The 23,481-nt window shown below is 40.9% G+C and overlaps 1 protein-coding gene across 1 annotated transcript; it reads left to right on the top strand.

The window, feature by feature from the left end:
* Positions 1–856: 856 nt before the first annotated feature.
* Positions 857–19,266, top strand: ankrd6a (ankyrin repeat domain 6a). The gene is made up of 16 exons (XM_073465761.1): positions 857–955; positions 1,114–1,297; positions 7,126–7,280; positions 7,388–7,486; positions 8,224–8,322; positions 8,484–8,582; positions 9,631–9,729; positions 10,125–10,202; positions 10,750–10,854; positions 11,593–11,763; positions 14,233–14,388; positions 14,575–14,727; positions 15,211–15,324; positions 16,922–17,222; positions 18,336–18,706; positions 19,081–19,266. The coding sequence occupies exons 1-16, from the start codon at positions 857–859 to the stop codon at positions 19,264–19,266; spliced, it is 2,469 nt and encodes an 822-aa protein (XP_073321862.1).
* The last annotated feature ends 4,215 nt before the right edge of the window (positions 19,267–23,481 follow it).

The following is a 23,481-nucleotide window of genomic DNA, read 5'->3' as shown; positions in this document are numbered from 1 at the left end:
TTTCTAATATTCTGTCCCTCTCTCAATATACTGTAATCCAAACCCTGCTGCCTGACCAAGAAGAAAATAACTTCATGTTGTTACTTCTGAATTACAGTGCATTCAGAAAGTATTCAGACCCCTTCACTTTTTTCACACTTTGTTATGTTGCAGCCTAATGCTAAAATTGTTTAAATTATTTTCCTCCTCATCAATCTACACTCAGTACACCATGATGACAACGTTGAAACAGAATTTTAGACATTTTTGCTAATTTATTAAAAAGGAAAAACAGAATTATCACATTGACATCAGTATTCAGACCCTTTGCTATGACACTTGAAATTTAGCTCTTTTCTCTTGATCATCTTTGAGATGTTTCTCCACCTTGACTGGAGTCCACCTGTTGTAAACTCAATTGATTGGACATGATTTAGAAAGGCACACACCTGTCTATATAAGGTCTCACAGCTGACAATGCATATCAGAGCAAAAACCAAGCAGGTTGAAGGAACTGCCTGCAGAGCTCAGAGACAGGATTGTGTCGAGGCACAGATCTGGGGAAGGCTACAAAAGAAGTTTCGCTGCATTGAAGGTCCCAAAGAGCACAGTGACCTCCATAATTATAAAATGGAAGAAGTCTGGAACAACCAGGACTCTTCCTATAGCTGGCTGCCCAGCCATCTGAGCAATCAGGGGAGAAGTGCCTTGGTAAGACGATGACCAAGAACCCAATGGTCACACTGGCTCTGAGCTCCAGAGTTCCTGTGTGGAGATGGGAGAAACTTCCAGAAGGACAACCATCACTGCAACACTCCACAGATCTGGGCTTTAAGGCAGAGTGGCCAGACCGAAGCCTCTCCTCAGTGAAAGACACATGAAAGCCTGCTTGGAGTTTGCAAAAAAGCACCTAAAGAGCTTAGACTGTGAGAAACAACCAGGCACAGCTCATCAGCTGCCCAATACCATCCCAACGGTGAGGCATGGTGGTGTCAGCATCATGCTTTGGGGGTGTTTTTCAAGAGCAGGGACTGGGTCACTGGTCAGGGTTGAGGGAAAGCTGAACGGAGCAAAGTACAGAGATATCCTGATTGAAAACCTGGTCCAGAGCACTCGAGGTTCACCTTCCAACAGGATAATGACCCTCAGCACACGGCCAAGACAACGCAGGAGTGGCTTAGGGACTCTGCGAATGTCCTTGAGAGGCCCAGCCAGAGCCCTGACTTGAACCCAATCGAACATCTCTGGAGAAACCTGACAGAGCTGGAGATGATCTCCAGCTCTGTCAGGTTTGATGCCAAACATGCTTCAACTTCAAGTACTGAGTAAAGGGTCTGAATACTGATGTCAATGTGATATGACAGTTTTTCATTTTAAACAAATCTGTTTCCACTTTGTCATTACAGTGTACTGAGTGTAGATTGATGAGGAAAAAAATAATTTAAACAATTTTAGAATAAGGCTGCAGGCCTGAAGGAGAGAGAGCAGAGAGTGTCCCATTAATAGGAAATAATGGGACACTCTCTAACCCTAACCCTAAACCGTTTCACTGTTGGGCCTTTCCTATTTTCAGTTTTGCATTTTATAAATGTGATGAATGGAGATCAGAAATGATTCTCAGGATCTTCTGTCATTGCAGATGGAAATACTCTAGATGGCAGACACCTTCTTAATGCTTTAAGTGTCCTCTGGAAAAACCTGGCACTAATCCTTGGACTCTGCTGCATTATTTGTGCAACCACTCTCATATCATGTGGAATAATTATTCTGCTTCAATGTGGTAAGATTTATTAATTTATACCTAACACTACTATCTGTCCTGAGTGATCTGATCACAAGGGGACGGCTCTAAGTCTGTAAGTTCACACCTGGCATCAGAGGGACCACTTGTGAGCAGATGTCACTTCCTGCTCTATATGAAAATGAACCCGTACTTCATGTAGAACATATGCTGAATTTACTGGAAGGCCCAAATAATGAAGAATGTGTTGTAGTTGTAGATAGTGTTTCACAAAGTTTATTGTTGGGACCTCACCACATGGTCAAACAAACAGAGGCCTACATGTAAAACCAACAGCCTCACATGAGGCCTCTCTGTACTCTCTCTGCCTGAAAACAAAGAGAGTGAAAATTGCCATTGTATCCTAATTGTGATTGCAATTTTCATTGTAGACAAGAGGTTTCTTCGGTCTCAGAGAGTTGATCTACAGCTGACAGAGAGAAACACAGAGGGGGAGTGGGACCAGTGGGCGATAAAGACTACATCAGAGGAACAAGACTTCTATGATCCAGAATATTTTGGTCATCACATTGCTGAAGCACTGCTATAGTTTGGTTAGAAAATGAGCAGGGAATCTGAAACTGTAGAAAGAAAAACATTCAACAGTTTAAGATATACACTGTAAACAGCAGGTTTTACTGTGAGTACCATACATGTGGTGTAGTGTGCATGCTACGGACAGTACATGTTTGAGGGCACTATTTAGTGTCCACACTGAGGTTTGAGGTTTAAGACTTGTCATTAAACAGCCAAAAGTAAATTAGTTCATTTGCAAAAACAGATCATTGTTGAAAACTGCTGTTGAAGAAAAGGATTTATGAAAACAAACAAAAAAAAAAAAACAGTCCAACAACTGATGTTACTGATTTTGATATTCTTTGGAGTGCACAAAAAACATGAAATATAGTGAACAATGTAGCAAATAAGGAATGACCTCGGACACAGCTTCATATCCTGTTTATAATTCTCCTGTAAGGCCTGACTTCAGCCAGCGTACTGTGACGAGATACTTGATGAAACTGACAAAAAGTGTATGGAAGAATTAGAACGGCTGACCACACCTTACATTTTACACACTATATATTGAATCATATTATATATTTGCATGCACTTTATATGATTATACTTTGTACTCTATATCATTATGTTATGTATGTATATGATTATATGAACAAAAATGAGCCTGTGGACCCATGAACATGCTTTTTTGGTATGTGTACAGAGAAACAGCTTCAACAGCCAATCACAACACTGTTAACAGACAGGTAGCAGTAGCACCAGAACAGAGTCTGTTACAGCAGCAGTATCTCTGAAGGGTTTGACAGCTGCCTGTATGAAAAAAAAACACATTTATCTCAAGAACTCCACTTTGTTATCTTCTAATGTTGAGATACCAATATCAGTCAGGTAATATTGTATGCAGGCCTACGTTCTCTCCACAGGCAGTGGTGCACAGTGATATGTGCATTATATAAATGCAATACTAAGTGCAAGAAACACTCTATAATCTACCAAAACTATAATGCATAAGCTAAGCCCTCCACTTCTTAAGCTAGTTCCCATTTGTAACATGGTCTGTATGTGGAAGACTTTGGTCTCTGATGATCTGATGAATTTAAATAGAAAGAATGGATTTGTTTTTATTCCAACACATCAATCCAAATTTAACATTGGACCCGCTTCCTTTCACAGATTGATTGACAGGCATGCAGGCATGGATGCTAGTTTTTTGATGCCATTAAAGATGTGTTTCCATCAGTGTTTTCTGTAAATGTTGGGCTAAACAACCCTTTATTTTGAATTATGATACAGTTATTGCTGTGAATGACCTCAAGTGTACTTTGCGAAAAAACAAAATACAGATTGGGGCTTTAACTGTCACCCAGCTGGGTTTCTGTCCTCTCTCCCACAGCTTTGTCACATGTTAGTGTTCATGTGTGATTAAAACTAATCTAAAGCAATCCCTAAATGTTCCCTGTTTCATTTTGTCAAATTTGTAATGGAGGTTGTGGTTGGTTCATGAATGAATGAAAAGCTTGAAACAGCAAAAAACCTCTGCTCATTTTTTAAAATTTTTCAATCATTGCCAGGAGCTGGGACTTGTACCACAACGCATCAGTGGGTTATACAGTGAGGTGTTTCATAAAGGCATAAATCCTTGAAGTCTTGAATAAGCCTGAACCAGGATCAATGAGTGCAGCAGAGGCACCATCAGCATCAGTCAGTCAGGTCGGTTCAGCCAAAAGAGATAAGAGAGACTTTACTGTCATCTATCTATATACAGTGCAGCACATTATACATGAGGATGAAATTGTGTTTCTCCTGGTTCCTGTTGGGGGGTGGTGGTAACTACTCATTATGATATTTCACTTTACTTACAATTCACTAAAAGAATAACTAATGATCCAGTAATCAGAAATGAATTAGTCGGCAGTAGTTCATGCCACACAGCTGCTGGTTGATAGAAGAACAACTCATAAAGAAAGAGGTCAGTATGTTACTGATTCACAGATATTTATGAACAAATCATTACCTAATGATTCATTAATGTATTATTATCTGCTCTACAGTGACTCATCATTAATAACTATATGTTCCTCAAAACACACTTATTCAGGAATGACTTATTAATGATTCATTAACTATCAAGTTGTTCATTTATGTTAGTGTGTCCTGATCCTGATCCACAACCATTCACCAAAGACTGCAGGCCTGTGTGTGTGTGTGTGTGTGTGTGTGTGTGTGTGTGTGTTTGTGTGTATAACAGTGATTTAAAGCACATGGTTCCCCAAAGGAGCTGGAAGTCACTTTATTGTAATCTCACATCACAGATCAACTGATCATAAACAAGATTAAACGTTTGTCCATGAGCGTGTGCACATGCAGATGGAGGGTGAAAGGTAATACTGTAGATATACAGTATGTACTCCTGCCATTCTCTCTCTCTCTCTCTCTCTCTCTCTCTCTCTCTCTCACTCTTTCTCTCTCTCTCTCTCTCTCTCGCTCGCTCGCTCGCTCTAAGCTGTAATGCACTACAACAGCTGGCGTCCTCTCTGCACGTCTTCACACACTGAGTAGCCAGCCTGCTGTTGTTGCAGCATCATCATCCTCTTACACATCACACACACAGCTACCAACCCGTTGAAAGGCTTGTTTGGATTTTGCTTGGATGCTCCTTTCTTCTACAACCGGGAGTCACTGAAGCGTGCATGCTCTGTGCCGATAAGGTAAACTGGAACTAGACAATGCACTTTTTTCTGTGAGAACTTGAAATTGAACAAACATTTTAAAAAGAGCCAGCCTCTTTGAAATACCAATAAATGCATTGAAAAAGTATTTTTGACAGCAGCAAATACAAGTGATGAAGGCAACTAAGGAAATGTACTCAAGTCCTGTATTTAAGTACAATTTTGAGGTACTTGTACCTACTACTTGAGTATTACACAACATTTGGATGCACATATTGTACTTTTTATTCCACTACATTTATTTGATAACTTTAGTTACTAGTTGCTTTGCTGATTACATGATGCATCATTTTCAAATTGATTTACATACATACATATATATGTATATCTATATATATATATAATTTATTTTTACGTGTACTTTTGACACTTAAAGCAACATTATGTAGAAATTGTCATTTTGTGTGATGTGACGCCCCCCACAGTGTCTGAGTGCAACACCACTGTGGTCAATACAAATCCCAGGTGTGTAACAGTTTGTCAGACCTGTCTGTGCATGATTCTCTGACTTTAATGATGCATCAACGTGTTAGCAGCATTGTGTACTGTCATAGCTGCTTGAGGTGGAGCAAGTTTGAAATATACAATTAGCTAGTTTAGTCTGGTTTCCAACCTACAGCTCAGGCGCCTCATTAGAGTCACAAGATCAATCTGAGGGGTTATTAGATGATCAATGTGTTAGGAAAGAAAAGGAGAACAAAGTTCTATGCACAAATCTAGTAGATAAAGGTAGATAAAGGTAGAATAGCTCAGAAATGTAGTGGAGTTTAAATAGCCTATAATGTGGCAGGGAATTAAATAACCTTCTTAAGTTAGGTACAAGTACTTCAAAACTGTAAAAGCAAAAAATATATAAATAAAACATACTTTACTGTGCACAACAGTTTTAGTAAGGGGTGAAGTCAGACCTGATGGTGTTGGTGGAGGAAAGCTCAGGTTGGTGTCCAACCCTCCTTGAACTAATTCCAAAGGACCATGAGCACACCACACCATGTTCAGTCCAGCTCTGCACGCACCACACTGGATCCAGAAGTTAAAACAACATCATGTAGAAATTGGCATTTTGTGTTTTTTGGAGCCCCCCACAGTTCCTGAGTTCAGAGTTTCTGAACACCACTGTGGTAAATACAAATCCCAGGTCTGTAACAATCTGTCACACAGACAAGAAAACATGATGAAACAGAGGATTTCATACAGTGTAATTACGTATACAGAGACCCAGCCTTCACTGCATGGGATAAGAATGTGTTGAGATTAGTGAAGAGAACAGAGTAGGAGCTATTGATGAGCCCAAGTGTTCAGTGTTGTATGTACACATGCTTTGGGTTCAAGACTCTTTATAATCGCCAACAGAGATTAAGGCTTGATCCTTGCATAGAACATAATCTGAGCTCAAATACTGCAGCATTGACATGAAATCCTTTGTCATTTGGGTCAGATGCTTAACATTACCGGAGGAGGACAGTGAGTGTAAGAATTCAGGTCAGTGGTGTTTAGTGAGTGAGCCAACAACATGCAATGAGGGGCACATGTGACTTATAATATCTGACATTTGTTCTTTCAATTCTGCAAATGAATATACCTACACAGGTGGTAATTACAGTATAGTGTTAGTATGGACTTATTTATTCATCCACATCATACACAGTGGAAAATGTACAAAGAAACAACAGCAGGCTCTGCACTTTCCTGATTTGAATTGGAATTATGAATTGAATTGGTCTGCTGTTCTGTGCTGAGCAGGAAGTGTCCTGCTCAGCACAGAACAGCAGACAATTCAACAGAGGGTCCATCAGACGTTCACTGACAACAGCTGCCTGCTGCTGCTGCTGTTGCTGCTGGACCAGTCTCAGTCTCATGTTAAAAAAACATAGTGGGATTGAAGTCAGGTGACTGACCTGACATCATTGTCCTGCTGTATTGTCCTGTATCACTAAGTCACTGTATGAAGTCAGTCATCTGAAGATGGGCAGGAATAGGATGATATTACTGACAGCATCACACTAACAGAGGTGTTCATTGTTGTTTGTGTTACTTTATCTGTTATCTGTTCATGCATGCACACATACAGTATACTGAAGGGGTATGTAATCCTATGTGCATGAATGTGTGTGTCAGGAGTGATGAGTGAGCAGGCAATGGTCCATGTGCCTTCAGCATCATGCCTGGGCCCCGGTCACCAGACGACCCTGCACCGAGCTGCCATGGTGGGGAACAGTGATGCCGTGGCTGCTCTGATTCAGGGAGGCTGTGCTGTGGACCTGCAGGACAGAGTGAGTGGCGGACACACTGTACATGTCAGACACACCTACAGGAAAGTTCATTTATGCTGATAAAGTTTTATTAGTGATGGAATAACTGTGTCCAATATCTGTTTAAGGATGGAAACACTGCACTGCATGAGGTATCTTGGCATGGTTTCTCTCACTGTGTCAAACTGCTGGTCAAGGCAGGAGCTGATCTCCACATCAGGAACAAGGTAGGATAATAACTCTATTATTATTATTATTAGTAGTAGTAGTAGTAGTAGTAGTAGTAGTGGTGGTAGTGGTAGTAGTAGTATGATCAAATTATTCAAATATAAGAGTATCCAACTGAACATCAATAAAAGCTCTAGCAGCAACAGACTGTGTTTCTACATTTCTAGTGATCAGAACTACAGAACACAACTTTCAGTCTTATAGTCTTTGGTTTGTAGTTACAGGTGAAGAACATTAGATTAACATTATCACTGTCAAGAAAAGTGCAAAGAAGAATACCATAATGCTATGTGTCTGATTCATAGCCAATATTTTTGTTTGTGGTTGTGGAACCCCAGACTTCATTTCTTAGACCCTAACAATATGACAACATACCATTACATCTCAGACTCAGTCATATCAACTCAATCTCCTCAATGACTAAAGTAGCTGGGGACTGGTTTTAAAACATAAAAATGTAAATATAGGCTTACATTTCAATGGAATGTTTTGAAATCTTCCTTTAAAATGCATGTTTTATAGTTACTACTGTATGAATTATAATGTGATAAGAATGTGGACCAATAACATGCCAAGTAAAACACTCAACAACTTCGATGCCATCAAAGACGTGAGTTGTGGTGTTACATTGTCATGTTATTGATGATGCTATACAACTACCCTCCCTAGTAATTCACCATGAAAGCCTCCTGTAGAGTTGTATTAACTCAACAGAATCTACATTATGTTGTTTCAGGCAGGAAACACAGCCCTCCACCTGGCCTGTCAGAATGCACATGCTCAGACTGCTCGTCTGCTGCTGCTCGGAGGATCCACGCCAGACACCAAAAACAACGTGAGTCCTCCATCTCCTCACAATGAGCTCTCCTCAGAGAAGAACAAATGATTTAAAGATCATCAAAACACTGCTTTGTCACTGTGAAACCATGACAGCATGAACAAAGTTTCACAATGCACTTGTACACCGCTTTAACTAAGAACTCTGTGTTGTTCCAGGTGGGTGACACATGTCTACATGTGGCTGCTCGCTACAACAACCTGACCCTGGTGAAGATCCTGCTGAATTCCCTGTGCCCTGTGACAGAGAGAAACCAGGTACAGGATGTCAGTAGGATCTAGCATCTTACAGCGTATATTTCTTCAGTGTGTTTGATATTTCAGTGCTTCATTTCATCTTGTGTCAGTGGCTGTCTGCAGGAGCTCTCGTGTACGCATTAAGCAGCAGTATCAATACTGCAGTGGAAAAAAATTGTTCTGCATTTTAACTTTTAAAGCCACTACATGGAGCTTCCACTTTTTGTTGATGCTGGCGGCCCCTGTGGACAAAAGATACGTTTGTTTTATCACTGTACCACCTGACTACAGAGCAGCTTCTTCCTCAGGCTGAGAGACTCCTCGGTTCATCAAAAATCCTTTGAATTTATCCCATCTGGATATGTCAGAATGCGACCCAGTGACGGCATTATAAATAACTATAATAACTACACAGAAAAAGCCAATGTTCTTGCCAATGTTCATGTTTGCTTATGTAGGTCATAAAGAGGCATGAGTATAGAAAAGGTCCTTATAGTGTGTTTGAGTCTAAATCAATAAATTTTAATTAAAGTAGCAAAAGTAAACGTACTTATTATGCAGAATGGTACATGTGTTTTATATGAAATATTCTTAAATGTTTATCACCTACTCATTACTATGTATGCAGCATTTTAGTGTAAGCTGATCAAGGTGATCATTGTGATGATGATATAAGTGAAAATAAGACAGAATAAGAGATCGGTACTTTAGAATGAAAAAATATATCAACTGCTTTTAGAAAGTTTGTATAAAGCAATATTTAAAAATATTAATATAATCTGAAATGCTCCCACCTCAGTGGTAGATTGTTTAAAGAAAATAAAAATGACTTATATTTTTACAGTAGCTACATGAGCGAAGTGTCTGTACTTTTGTTTTCCACCGCTGTATTTAGGTTTGAGTGGAGTTAGAACTGCTCCAATTAAACTGATGTAAATATGGATTCATAATTATTTTTATAGGAAACTTCTTTGTTATATTTGTTGTCACTATACATGCATATACATATTTTGCGCACTCACCGGACACACAAACACACTGTACTGTACGTGTGTGTGTTTGTCTGTAGGTAGGAGACACAGCTCTCCATGTGGCTGCTGCTCTGAACCACAAGAGGACAGTTCAGCTCTTACTGGAGGCGGGGACTGACGGCACAGTCAGAAACAATGTAAGTTACTGCCAAACCACCATCCAAGTACAAACTGAATGTTTAGTCCTGACACGCTCACAATTCAATATCACAAAACATCAAACTGTTGTCTCATTTTAAATCATCACCTTATTTCTCGATGGTGCTCATAACATTAACATTATGTATTGTTTTTAGATCCTCCCTGGTTCTAATGCCGGCTTTAACATTAGATCTCTCAAACTCAACATAACCCTGATGACATCCAAGTTATTTCTTATAGTATAAAAAAGGTCATGATGGCTAATCTGACCTTTAAAACACAGTTCTGACAGTGGAGTGTGTGGTAAATATTACATGACTGTTTTGCTATAGGTCATGTGAAATGTATGCATGTTTTTTTCTAGTGTTGATGAGATTTTGTTCACTTCCAGGCAGGTAAAACAGCCCTCGACAAGGCCAGGGATAACCACCACAAAGATGTGGCACTTCTGCTGGCCAGAGCTCCTCAGGTCGGTGTCTGCATTATGAACTTAACCTTGATTTTATTCCACGCAGTGGTTCTCTCTCTCTTTGCAAGTTGCAAGCATCATATGCATTATATGTTTTTATTTATGTAATAGTAGTTTCTGATAGCATTAGCAAACATCTTTTGTATTTTTTTTTACATACTACATCATAAAACGTAGTAATAATATTACATTAATTTAGCTGATGCTGTTATTCAAAACAGCTTGCAAGAAATGCACTCAACCTTGAGGATACAACCCAAAGATTGCAACAATCATGCAAGTAGATCAACTCAATGGAAATGTAACCTGCCTTGAGTGCTGCATATAGAAACAAAAAGAGATAGTAAGTTAATGGATGAGATGATGATGGATACGTTTTCAGTTACTGACAGAAGATGTGTTGAGTTTCTGCTGCTGATGTGAATGAGAGAATTAAAATTAATCTGCAGGAGTTTGTCGTAGCGATGTTAGCATTGATCAGACAGCTGCTAGCACACCCAGCTTCCTTGGGTTATGTAACCAAAGCAGATTTTGTAATTGTCTTCAGGTGCATCGCTTCATGCGAGGAAGAACAATAAGGAAAAGAAGAGAGAGACTGACAGCTGAGCGCAGGACGCAGTCTGTCACCAGAGTAGAGATTGTACCAAACAAAGTAAGAAATCTCACACAGACACAATGTTGTTATCAGGGTCTCGTGAACTATTGAGAGAATTCTCACAATTGAGTTAAGCTGCGCTCAGACTAAAGGAGTTTGGGGCTGATGTATCCTAAATTCACCCAGCCTGGAATTTGAAGAAGAAATCTGGTTTGAGATCTTAGTCAGTTGGTACAGATTTTCAGCCCAGATTATCTAGTGAGATGTTACAGATCCAGTCTTAAACCTCCCGAGCTGCTGTCGGACTCATGAGGACCAACCCAATAAAATCAAACATGTCTGATGTTCAGGAGTAAAATCTGGATGATTACGTCTGTGCTTTCCGACTGGGACCACAATAGCCAATGCCATAAACCTTCAAGCCTGTGAGGCTAACGTTAGCTAGCATGCTACTGTGACAGATATAAAAACTGACAGTTAAAATCTCACCTCCAGTTCTTGAAGAACACAGACAGCCCATGTTGGCCACGTTTCCAACTGTTTTCTCAGCCAGACTTGTTTCTTCTGCTTTGGTTTTTTTTTCTCTGTAACATCTTTGAATTTTATCCTTATGTGTGTGATGCAACCACATTTTAAAATCGATTCATATTGTAGTGTACTGTAGTCTGATCTTGGCTTTAGTCACATTAGGTCAAATCTTTCAAATTTCAGAGGTAAAAATGATTCGAACATTTACTATCATTATTTCATCGACTGCTGTTTTCATGCTCTACCACTTGCCTGTGTCCTGAGCAGGACAGCAGTTCTGTGGTGGAAGAAACCCCGAGCAGTGAAAAAATGGAGAGCAGAACTGCCATTAAGGCCGCTCATCACAAGCAGCAAAAGCAGGAGCAACATTACCACAAGACCCCAGCCATCATCAGCAGCCCCTACAGCCATCACAAGAGGAGGAGAGTCAAGGAACAGGTAGGTCAACAACAGAAACCAGGAGTGGTGTGCTCAGCTGGCCCATAATTGATGTTTAGTGGATATTTTCAGCTTCCTGTACCAAAGCCTATGTTCTCCGTATGTGTCGAAGCTTTAATATTCTTGAATTTGTACTTATTGTAAGTTGCTTTGGACAAAAGCGTCTACTAAATGCCCTAAATGTAAATGTAAATGAATTTGCAAACACATAATGATGATATATCTCTGAATAAACAAACATCATGTGTGTTTGATATGCAGAAGGGTTTAATTCTTTTGACAATCACTGGTCCCCTATTTTGTACCTATATTCTGTATAAAATCTGTCACTGCTACATGACATTAAGGGAGTTTGCCACCAAATTGTAGTTCCAGATGAAACTGATGTGAAAGATGGCAAATTGCAGGCAGCCACCATACAGCCCAGAAGGAAAACCTTAGAGATGTGACAAAGAATTGATTTTCCAGGAACGTTTAGGGAACACACTTGATGTGTAGCACATGCTCCAGCTGGAATCTGGAGAAGACCTTTCTACATAGATGAACACCCAGTGTTGCTCTCTCTTATACACACCAGGTGGTAAGCATCCAAACATACTGCTTAGTGAAGATGGTGGCACCCTACAGAAGATAAGATAATCCTTTATTACATTTACATTTAGGGCATTTAGCAGACACTTTTGTCCAAAGTGACTTACAATAAGTACATTTTGTCACAAGAATGAAACCACAACATATCACCGTTGATAAAGTAAGTAAAATAGAAACAATTTTCAAGCCCTCGTCTAAGCATAGTAGCTGCTATTTATCAAGGATACCTTAAGTACATAAGTGCTATGATTTAATTTTATTTTGCTAAGGGTAAGAACATACAAGTACGTATATGTTTTGGGTTTTTTTGTTCGTTTTTTGGGGGGGTGGGAGGGAGTCATGCTATGCAGGGTCGAGGTGAAGTCTGGCGAGCGACTCTGCTGTCCTGACATTGGTCGGGAGTTCGTTCCACCACTGAGGCACCAGAACAGAGAAGAGTTGTGACTTCGCTGAGCGACCTTTGTTTGCTCTCAGCGATGGCAGTACCAGTCAGCCAGCTGATCAAATCTGCAGGATCGGGCCACAGCAGTTATGTTGGGGGCGCAGGATAGTCTGTCATCGAGGATTACGCCCAGGTTCCTTGCAGTCGATGAAGGTGATACCGTGACATCCTCGACAGTGACTGACAGGTCTATGCGAGGGCAGGGGGGGTCAGGAAACTCAGTAAGACAACACAAAGGACAGAGCAGACTTCGAACAAATAGCATGGCAGTAGTGGCTTCATTGGAGAATGGCCCCTGTGCCTTGTCAATATGTGGGTTGTGTTTTCGGAGCCAGGGAACCCCACAATCACTGGTTGGTTGGTTGCAGGAATGTGAGAGTCTAATAGTGGCATCTGACATGAACCAGAACAGTTCTGTGGGTGATGAAGCGTAGAAGATGTCCACCAAGGGAGCTGGACAGGTGAATCCCTAGCTGGAGGGCTAGGAATGAGTCCAGGATGTTAAAGTCAGCTCCAGAATCAATGAACACTAGAACGGAGAGAGAGCACTCAAGAGTCCAGAGCCAGATGGCTCGGCTTACCACCACCGTATACCAGGATAAGTACGAGGGTGGTTGAAGATGGAAGGTGCTGACTTAAGTGAGTAACACCTGGGGTCTAGCTTTCGGGGCTTTTCAGGGAGTCCATTGACTCGAATGACAGCAAAGATGAAGCAATCCAGGTCAGAGGGGGGATACCGAGCAGTTGACTTGTCCTTAACATTGTCAATGACATCATTTAAAGAGGCATCATAAAATGTGAGTGCATTCTATTTACTCTCCTCTACCAAGGTCAGGAACTCAATGGAGAATGGCTCCCCTCCATCCGCCCTGGACCAGACTGAAGAGTTCTCGAGCGTTCTCTTAGCGTTGTCAAAAACCTTATTGAGTACGGTGGTGAAGGAGCACAGCATGGAGCTATTTTCATGGGTTACTGCTTTTCCCATTGGGTTATTACCCACTCCCATTCCCGGTCAGTGAGCTAGGTGATTATGTACACCACAAGGGATCTCTTGGATGGGAAGTAGAGAGGCCAGATTGTACTTCAACCAAGATGGCACAGAACAGGAAGAAATCCCCAAGCATGGCTCAAGACCATTAGGTAAGCAAACAAAGAAGGCAAACTTAACCAGGTAAGGGGCAGGCAAAGTTCAAAGTCCAGGAAAACAGGCAAAGGCTCAATGCAAAAAACAATCTGGTGGACGAATGGAAAACAGCTGAGTAAGTAGGTGGAGAAACTGGCAAGAAAGGGGTTATAGGAGGGCAGGAGTGAGTGGCTGAATCTGACATGACAAGAGATTTGGTAATAGGGAAAAACTGGCAGAATGAAGGAATGTACGACCAGGAAGGACTCGTGACAACTACATTTTGCAATGTGTTTCTTTTTCTCCTTTCCAGGCTTTGAATGGTGATGATCTGAGGAGAAAAGGCATGAGCGACTTCCACTTTGAGAAGGACCTGCTCTGTGATAATGGTGAAGATAGTTCTGCTCGGAACGGAAAAACCTACCAGCTTTACACACTGTACCGTGACAAGAACGGAAACATAAGACAGGTTACTGACTTTTTTAAAACTACAAACATATTTAGTAAAGCAGTAGTTATACTTTATAAATCTGAAGGTCCTGGGGGGTAGAATAGTCATGGAACTTGAACCCAATCCACAATGCTTGGAGCAAAGTTTGAGAAATTCTTGGAACTGTCCTGCTGAGTGTTTGTGACTTGTGACCATTCTCTTTAGGCACCAGCCAATGGATGTCATTGTAAGCCTCTGCTCAACAGGCTGGAGGGCCAACTGGAAGTCACGCAGGAGGAGATGAGAATGCACATCCTGAACATCCAGGAGGAGGTCAACTGTAGGCTGGACAAAATTGACCGCAGGAACAGGCACCAGGTCTGCTTCTATTCTCTCTGCTTACTTTAACACCTTCAGTGTCTCAGACTGACAGCTCAGTTAATTTGGGCTTTCAAAGTTTGATACTAATGAGTACTTCTGAGTAAAACTACTGGTTTGGGTAAACTATAATGACACTAATGTGCATTTTTGATGTTTTAAATGGAGGATCAAACGTTTTTGACATATTTGCGGGAAAAAGCCTCACACTTAGACACAATAGCAACATTATCAGTTGGTACCAAAAATCCATACCTGCTGGAGATCATCAGTTTAGGAACACTATCACTCCAGATAAATAACTAAAATGTGACTTTGACAAGCACTACAGATACATGAAAATATTTCTCAGTAGAACTCCATTTGAATTACAGTTGAAATTAAAGTTTGACAATTTTTAGGCCAGAAAGTTCCAAAATTGTTAGAAAGTTTCTTGATTCAGGTTTTTTCAAGTCAGACTTGTCTCCACTGTGGCTTGTTCAGATTAAAGTGTTGGACATGCTGAATCAAGAGAGAGCAGCAACAGAGAGGAAGAACATGATTTACAGGATCGAGCGGAGAGTTGCCCAAAGAAGAGAGGAAACCCTGATGACACAGGTATCAGTTACAACCTACAGCTGACACTGGACTTCTTTCTATGCAGGAAACACTTTTGTTATGTTTACATGTGTCATCTTCATAACTGGGAAGGAATAACCTGAGACGTTTATGACAACAGCAGTCATTGTAGCTTGTACACAACTTGCTGCTTCCTGTATGAAATGTAGGTACAACCCCCTGAAAGTCATGATTCTGAGAATAAAGTGTTTACTCTGAGAAAAATGTCAGAAATAGAGATTTAAGTCAGAATGATTCTGTTTGCACTTCATAGTAAGCATGTAGCAGTCCAATTGTTTGAGACTTGCTATTTCTCTTTGTTTTGGGCTGATTTTCCAAAATGCCTCTGGACTGATTACAGGGGATTCAGATCACCTGTGCACAGGTGGGAGACTGACTCCTGATTGAAGAGTGGAAGCAGCTTGGGGCATTTCCCTCCCAGTCAATCATGGGTTGTGTCCCAATTCAGGGGCTGCATCCTTCGAAGGATGCAGCCTTTGTGGCCTTCGAAGGCGAGTCCTTCAGAGAGACCTTCGAAGGCTGCGTCAACGGTTGTTAAATGGGACGGTCTAGCCTTCGGAGCATTTCCTGGTTGCGTCACCAGATGTTACCCTTACGTCACAATTTCTGCTGCCCAGGCCCGCGAAAGTGACGATCTACACCACTTGATGTCGCCATTTTCTTTCTTTCTTTCTTCTTTTTGGGTGCGCAAAGAATCTTGGGATATGGGAGGCCGCGAAGGATAGTAGCGGTGCGTCCTCCAAAAAGAGGGAAAAGAAGGCTGCATTTGTGAGGTGCAATTTCTGCTGCCCAGGCCCGCGAAAGTGACGATCTACACCACTTGATGTCGCCATTTTCTTTCTTTCTTTCTTCTTTTTGGGTGCGCAAAGAATCTTGGGATATGGGAGGCCGCGAAGGATAGTAGCGGTGCGTCCTCCAAAAAGAGGGAAAAGAAGGCTGTATTTGTGAGGTGCATTTGGAGGAAACTTCGAATTGGGACAGCCTTCGTGAGGCGTTGTGACGTAATTGGCCTTCAAATGCGTCCTTCGAAGGATGCAGCCCCTGAATTGGGACACAGCTATAGTGTGACGAAACCCTGTTTGTAAAGGCTTAAGAGAGGTGGTGAATGGCACACAGGTGGCTCTCACCCTCAGTCTGAATCTGTCCCTGACCCATTGAGAACCTCATTCCCCTTAGATTGCCAGCCAGAAACTCTGGTCTGTTTAGGCCCTGTTGGGTTTTCTTGGCTGCCCACATCTTTCGAGTGAGGAAACTTTGTTTATTTGGGAACCCCTTGAAACCCAAGCCCCTATACACCTTCAGTTTACCATTTTATTTCCCTGGGGCTTGTAGGAGGCATTTGTTTGTTACACCCAGAAGAGGCATTTGTTTATTTGTTTATTGTCCAAGTAGCGGACATTGGGCATCCCCTCTAGTTTTACATGTTTTTTGTTTATATTTTTATGTAGGTTGGGCTGGCCTGTAAGCATTTTACTGCCATTACCGCCACAAGCACACCACAAATACAAGAGAGAAATAGCGGCTGTGCGTTCATTAGGTTTGATCACACGGCAGCTGTGTTTCTTATCTCAAGCAGGCAGCAGTGAGTCATGAACTGAAGAGGTGGTGTGTGTCCCAGCTGAAGGACATGGACGTTCACATCCCAGCCAAAGCCCAGTATTACAAACTCCTCCCCTCACCGTCTGTGGAGCAGTCTGTGGCAGACGCTGACCTGGAATCACTCCCCTTGCTGTCTGTGGTATCTGGAGATAGCAGCACTTCACTGGCTACCTACGTCAACATCCTGCCATCTAACTCTACCCAGAGTCTGGGAGGCCCAGAGCAGGAGCAGCATGGGCGCAGGACATACTTTGAAATGAAAGTAGATAGGTCACCAGGTATGTCCAAGAACAGATACAAGACAGATGCACAAACAGCTCAGTGTGACCTGTGACTGAAGCAAAGACATGGTTTCACAGCAGAGAGTGAAGCAGCCAATGAGATCCAACAGAAGTATTCAGTAAAGAAGGGATGGCACAACTGTAGAAGCAATATATTCATCTTTAATAAAACCTTTTTGTATTTGAAGCTAGATAGAGGACTGAAACTGCCAAATTAAAAGTAAATACATTTCTCAATAAATAAATTAATATGCCCTTAAATGCACTAAAAATAATTGTTTAAGATAAATGTAGAAATTTAGTAATTTGTAAAATGTGACATAAATTGAAATTACTGTTTAAATTTGATTCTGTATTACTTTACCTTGTTTTAATTCCCATATATATATATATATATATATATATATATATATATATATATATATATATATATATATATATATATATATATATATATATATATATATAGTTTACCATTTGTTTTTTTTAATTTTTAAAAGCATTTCTTCACATATTTATTTCTGTACTCTTTTTTTGCATTTTGCAAAAAAATACAGAACTTATACTTTAATAAATAAATACATCTAAAAATGAATAAATAAATATCAATTTATATCACATTTTATAAATGAATTAATGGCTACATTTATTTTTAAGATCATTCTTGGTGAATTATTTATTTATTTTGGCGGTTTCAGTCATCAGAATCAGAAACAGCATTTCTTTTTCCCTTAGTTTGACGGAAGTTTTTTGTAAATTAGCCTGAAAGTTTTTGACAAAATAAAGTCCGCTGACTTACTTTTTCAGAGAGTTTCATGTGTGTCTCATGGTTTTCTCAGCAGGTGGATTTGCTCAGTTTTTTTAAAGGAGCTGTGTTGAAGTTGTGATGTTTAGTCACTACAGTTGGTGACATCTCCATTACAACTTACCAAATACTGAAGTCCATCTGCTGTGGAAGAACAGTCAGAAGTCACAGTTATTTATAACCATTAAACAGGATTGCTTCTTTGACAAAAACAACTTTGTATCTTATAGAGTCGATCTTATTTGTATATTGTAGTTACTTGATAATTGTTCACTATTAATTGTGTGTTACTACTTTCCTCTCAGATGACTATGAGAACACAGCCCTGTTTCCTCTGCCTGCTAACGACGACTCAGGCCTCCTCCTTGGCTCTGTTGACCCCCTCTGGCAGCCCCCGGGAGAGCAGGACAGTCATATATCAGCAGTGGTGTCACTGTGTGGAGAGGCCTTCTCAAGCAGCAGCAGCCAGTCCAGTGTCAGCGAGCAGGCAGCCAGACTGATCCAACATCAGGACCACAGCTGTGACAGACAATACAGGAAACCCTGTGGAGAGCTGGTGAGTGCCCTCAGGCATGCAGGGACACACACTGAGAGCACCAGGACACTGGAGTTTTTCATCGACCGTCCCACTGAGCCCACATTCAGCCAGGAGAGGAACAATCTGCACGCTAAGGAGGTGAGTGTACTAACGGGTGGGATAACAAGCGCTGACAGACTTGGACTGGACCTGTCAGTGAAGCAAACCTGTTCCAACACTCTTCTCTTTAAGGGTTAAAGGACGGATCATTTTAAACCAACATGAGTTCTAGCAGTGACAATAAAGTTGTAGTCAACAAGTTAACAGCAAAATAATTGTTCATATAATTCTGCTAACTGACAGCTACCTGCACCATTAGAGACTGTTTGGAGAGTAAACTCTGCTTCTTTCTGTCTGAGGGTGTGATGGGCTGGAGATGGTTTACATTCTTAAAGGAAAAGTTCACCCAAAAAGTAAAATCCAAACCCACCCCAGGCTCTTCCACACTAAGTGTGCCGCTGCCTTTCTGTCAGGTGACTCAGCGTTTCTTTGAGACGGTGTCGACTCAGTTGGAGCGGTGGTACGAGAGGAAGATCGTGGAGGTGGAGCAGCAGACGGAGCTCAGAGCCCAGCAGGACAGGAAGGAGCTGCTGCAGCGGATAAGCATGCTGGAGGAGGAGCTTCAGAGGCTGAAGACCAATGAGAATGCAGAGAGCTGATACATCCTGACAGCGATTAATAAAGAGGGAGACTGACAGTGGATTAACTTTTTCACTTTGATTTGATTGATTTGACATTTAAAGACTCAGATCAGCTTCAGTTACAAAAAGCAGAAAAGGACAAAATGAGAAAAAGTCAAAGTATTAATTTATAAAAAGGCAACCTAATAAACAGATAGAGGTATGAAGTGCAAACTGTACATAGATGCAAAAATTCATAAAATATATACAGTTAATACATAAACAAAAGTATTGCTTATATAAAGCTTGTCATTAACGGTTTACTTTTGTTTCTGTTTAATTACTATTTAAAGGAGAATTCCAGTATTTTTAAACCTGGGCTCTGTATTTACATGTTTGGCTGTTTGACACTTACCAGAGGCTTTGGAGTTGTGATCCTTTGGGGCAGCTGTGACTGTCAGAGTTAAGTGTTTGATTTAGTCACTTACAGGCTGAGGTTGTTATCTAATCCTGTGTTATCCTATGGAGACAAACCTGTTTGCTAAAAAATAAGATCCTTTTGTCGCTGTCAAGGAAAAGTGTCTGTAACCTGGAGAGGTGAGTTGTTGCAGTTGTTGCCTCGTCTATATTGTCACAATCACTTAAATATTCAGCCATGACTTTGGAAATAAATTCTTACTGGCAGTTCCTCTGGTAAACTCAAAACTCCATCACAGTTAATTCTGTCTCTACTGTTGAATAAAGACAACATGCCTTTGTATCACCAGTATATTACTATTACTGCATCAGGATCATTATTATAGAAGCTTTACTGTCTAAGTAGTATTCTAATGTTAGAGTTGGTTGGAATGGTGCTAATTATAATTGTAATACAACCCAGTCCATTATTTTGTATGTGTGTCATTATATTTGTATGTCGAAGCTGTAGAATAAATGTAATGCATTAAAAAGTGAATTTCTCTGAAGGAGCATCAAAAGGAAAAACTCTGTTGTGTTCTGTTAACCAGGAAATGAAGACCAACATGTGGGTGAGTTGAGGTCTGATGTCAACAAACACACAGACTGGACAAACTCCCGCCCGGCTGCTCGGCTGTCAGTCAGCCATGGGACACGATGCAGCCGCTGGTTGTGTAACCCAATGATCCTGCTGTGACATCTGGCATTATTTTGGCCTCAGCAACCACAGCCGCAGTTTCTGAAGGGAAAATCAAATCAATGCTCCATTGACTCTGTCAGAGCGCGATGGAAACCTAATTAAAGGCCCTCCAGGCACAGCTGGTCATTTTATGCAGCCAAGCACCGGGGCTCTCAAATCAAGCCAGTAATATGTACTATTGCTTTACTCTGTGCACTGAGGGAGGGGGTCTGTGGGCCTCCCTCACCACCATAGTGTCGGCATTTATATGTTCAAAACTCATGCCTATGAACTCTTTAACAGTGTTTTGAGACATGCATCCTGCTCTAAACCACGATACTTACTCAGAACAGCATGAAGAATTCTTTCATTTAACAGTGAAAAGACATTTACAAGATAGATATATGAGAAATGAATATTTTACTTTGAGGGGAATTAGAAACATATATATCCCCATTGCAATACCATATTTTTTTAATCTGCACTCATCAATATTTTTCCACTAACGATTGAAAAAGACCTAAAACTAGCGATTGACAGCAAATCATAAAGAAACTGTTCACTGAGGTAAGAAATCAAGTGAGACTCATTTTCTCATAAACTTACATACAATCAGACTTGTATTTGCAACCAGTGGAGTTGCTCCCTGCAGGCCATTAGAAAGACAACACTTTTGTCTTATGTGTCTACCTGATGAGTTTAAAGGTCCAGTCTGTAGAATTTAGGGGGTTTAGGAGCATAAATGAAAGATGACACTCATAATCATGTTTTTATGAGTGTTTAATCACCTGAAATTAATACTCATTGTGTATTCATTATCTTAGAATGACTCGTTTATATCGACAGATGGAGCGGGTCCTCTTCCACAGAGTCTGCCATGTTGTACCACCACGTTTCAACAGTAGCCCAGAATGGACAAACTAAACACTGACTCTACAGAGGAGCTTTTACATTTTTTTGTGTTTTTAGCGGCCACAGTAGGGGAGAGTGAGACAAGGGGTATTTGATTTGTTGCAACCTCGCCACTAGATACCACGAAGTCCTACACACTGGACCTTTAAGACCAGTATTCACTCTCTTCTATTCTTGGTCCCTGCTGACTCTCAGAAACAGTCTGCTCCTCAGCCAGCTGGTCTCTGACTGTGTCCGTCTGCTGTCTGTTGAACAGAGCTCGTTTTTAAGAGGAGAGATAACTAAGAGATAAAAAGTTCAGTAGAGATGTGCTGGTGATAATTCTCTGCAGGGTCACCACTAGAAGTGACACCTTTAAAATTACACATAATCATTTGACTAATTGTGAATATAAAAATATTGAATCCAAATGATAATCCTCACTTCCTATCATGATCTTAGTTTTGGGATGTTCATGTCATTTACACATTGAGCCTTCTGCACTCTCCCTGCGCAAACTCTGCTGGATTGAATCCACACAACAGGGGTGCCAGGCAGTCATGCATGCATGTACATGGACTGACATGCATAACCCCCACATCCTAAATTAAAAGCTGTGGGCAGGATGGCAGGTAGGACATGGTCCATGAAACCACATTAGATAGGTGAACTGAGTTAAGCATGAATGTCAAGGCCTCCCTGTTGGCTCATGTACATCTTCATGATGAGGGCACCACTAGTAGGCTCTATGTGAAAGACAAACCATAAAAATATCATAACTCTTTGTCAGAGAGGGTGATATTGATGGCACTGGTTGGAGTTGGCACTGCCTGCGTGGGAGAAGGGAGGGTGGTGGGGGGCATTGTCCCGTCGGGATGTGATCGATGCTCACATCCTGTGAACCCTGCATGTAACACGGGAGAGCACTGGCAACAAACAGGCAGCCACATCACTCACAGATGCACAGGGAGACAAGGACAGAGGAGAGCAGAGGGATGTGGACTGGAGTTTGGAACCGGCACAAGAGGACCACCAAACAGCTCCATGGGGTAGCCATACAGACACAGCCAGTTCCTGGGATGCTTATATAAAAATGATGAAGTGCATCAAGAGGCAAAGAGGGAACCCATACGAGTGATATGTAAGTGCTGCTCAAATGGTTGATTCTTTGAGTGGAGTTTCTGTAATGCCATGCTCCCAAAAGTCCAGGAATGACTTGTGTAGTATATTTTTGGCCTCAATAGTCTGTGAACTGTCACTTAATGTGAAAAGAAAATAATAGTTCTAGCTGAAAGTTTGACCGACCGACAGAAAAGCATTTAATTTCCATGTTCAGAGAAGGGAAACAGAATGTGCATGTTATCTCTATGGCACTGTGCAGCTCAATGTTATTGAGTGTGTGAATGCCCCTGTATCAGCACTGGTCATGGCACACAACATATTTGGAAAGAGGATGACCTGTTCATGCATGTCAATGTTATGACTGTTTCGACACGCTGAAACATTGTGGTTTTCAAATTCTATAAAAAGATCAACTTCAGTTCAAACAATAAATTATTAGAGATAGTGGTCTTCTTTTTAAACAGGTGTTTTAAACCATAGACTAAATAATCAAACAAATGCTAGAGCTCAATGACAGCAGCCATGTTAATATTCTGGGGCACAATAAAAGCCCTATATTCAATTCAAACTCTTTTGAATATTATTATTTTTTTTTTTTTTAAATAAAGCCCAAAAACGTTACCACTACTACTGTTCATCTGAAGACACGTTAAAGTCTTCATTTTCTAGCTTCGTCAAAATTCATTGTCAGGACATTTTATTCCAAAACCCTGTACATATATCTGTACATACAGATTCTGCTTCAGGGTGGGATTTCTGTGTACCACGCAGTACATATGTTAATTGATATATTTGTGGTTATTAAGTTGCCAGACCACACGATGGCATCTCTCTTCTTCTCTTTGGTTCCACACTTGCTCGGGACAAACTCGCTTTTCACTTCGACTGGACAACATGATTGACAGTTTCAGTTGCTACACCTGATTGGATGAGCAAACAGCTCAATGGTCACTGCGATTTCACAAATGGAAAGGGTTCACAACTACCGATGTAAATAAGTTTAGATGTCAACTTCTGAACTCTCAGTTTGCTGATTGGTCCGGCAGACTGTTTTTGATCCTGGCGATTATCCACATTTTTCTTCTCCATGCACATGCAACCTATGA

This window comes from Pagrus major, chromosome 5 (genome assembly GCF_040436345.1).
Source record: "Pagrus major chromosome 5, Pma_NU_1.0".
Classification (NCBI taxonomy): Eukaryota; Metazoa; Chordata; class Actinopteri; order Spariformes; family Sparidae; genus Pagrus; species Pagrus major.
This window is presented reverse-complemented; position numbering and strand designations above follow the sequence as displayed.

Bases quoted from the DNA above. Each gene is read 5' to 3' on its own strand.
- ankrd6a (XM_073465761.1), top strand. From the start codon at position 857: ATGAAAGCCTGCTTGGAGTTTGCAAAAAAGCACCTAAAGAGCTTAGAC. The intron at 8,583-9,630 runs GTACAGGATGTC...GTTTGTCTGTAG, and splicing joins CTGTGACAGAGAGAAACCAG to GTAGGAGACACAGCTCTCCA. The intron at 17,223-18,335 runs GTATGTCCAAGA...CTTTCCTCTCAG, and splicing joins GAAAGTAGATAGGTCACCAG to ATGACTATGAGAACACAGCC.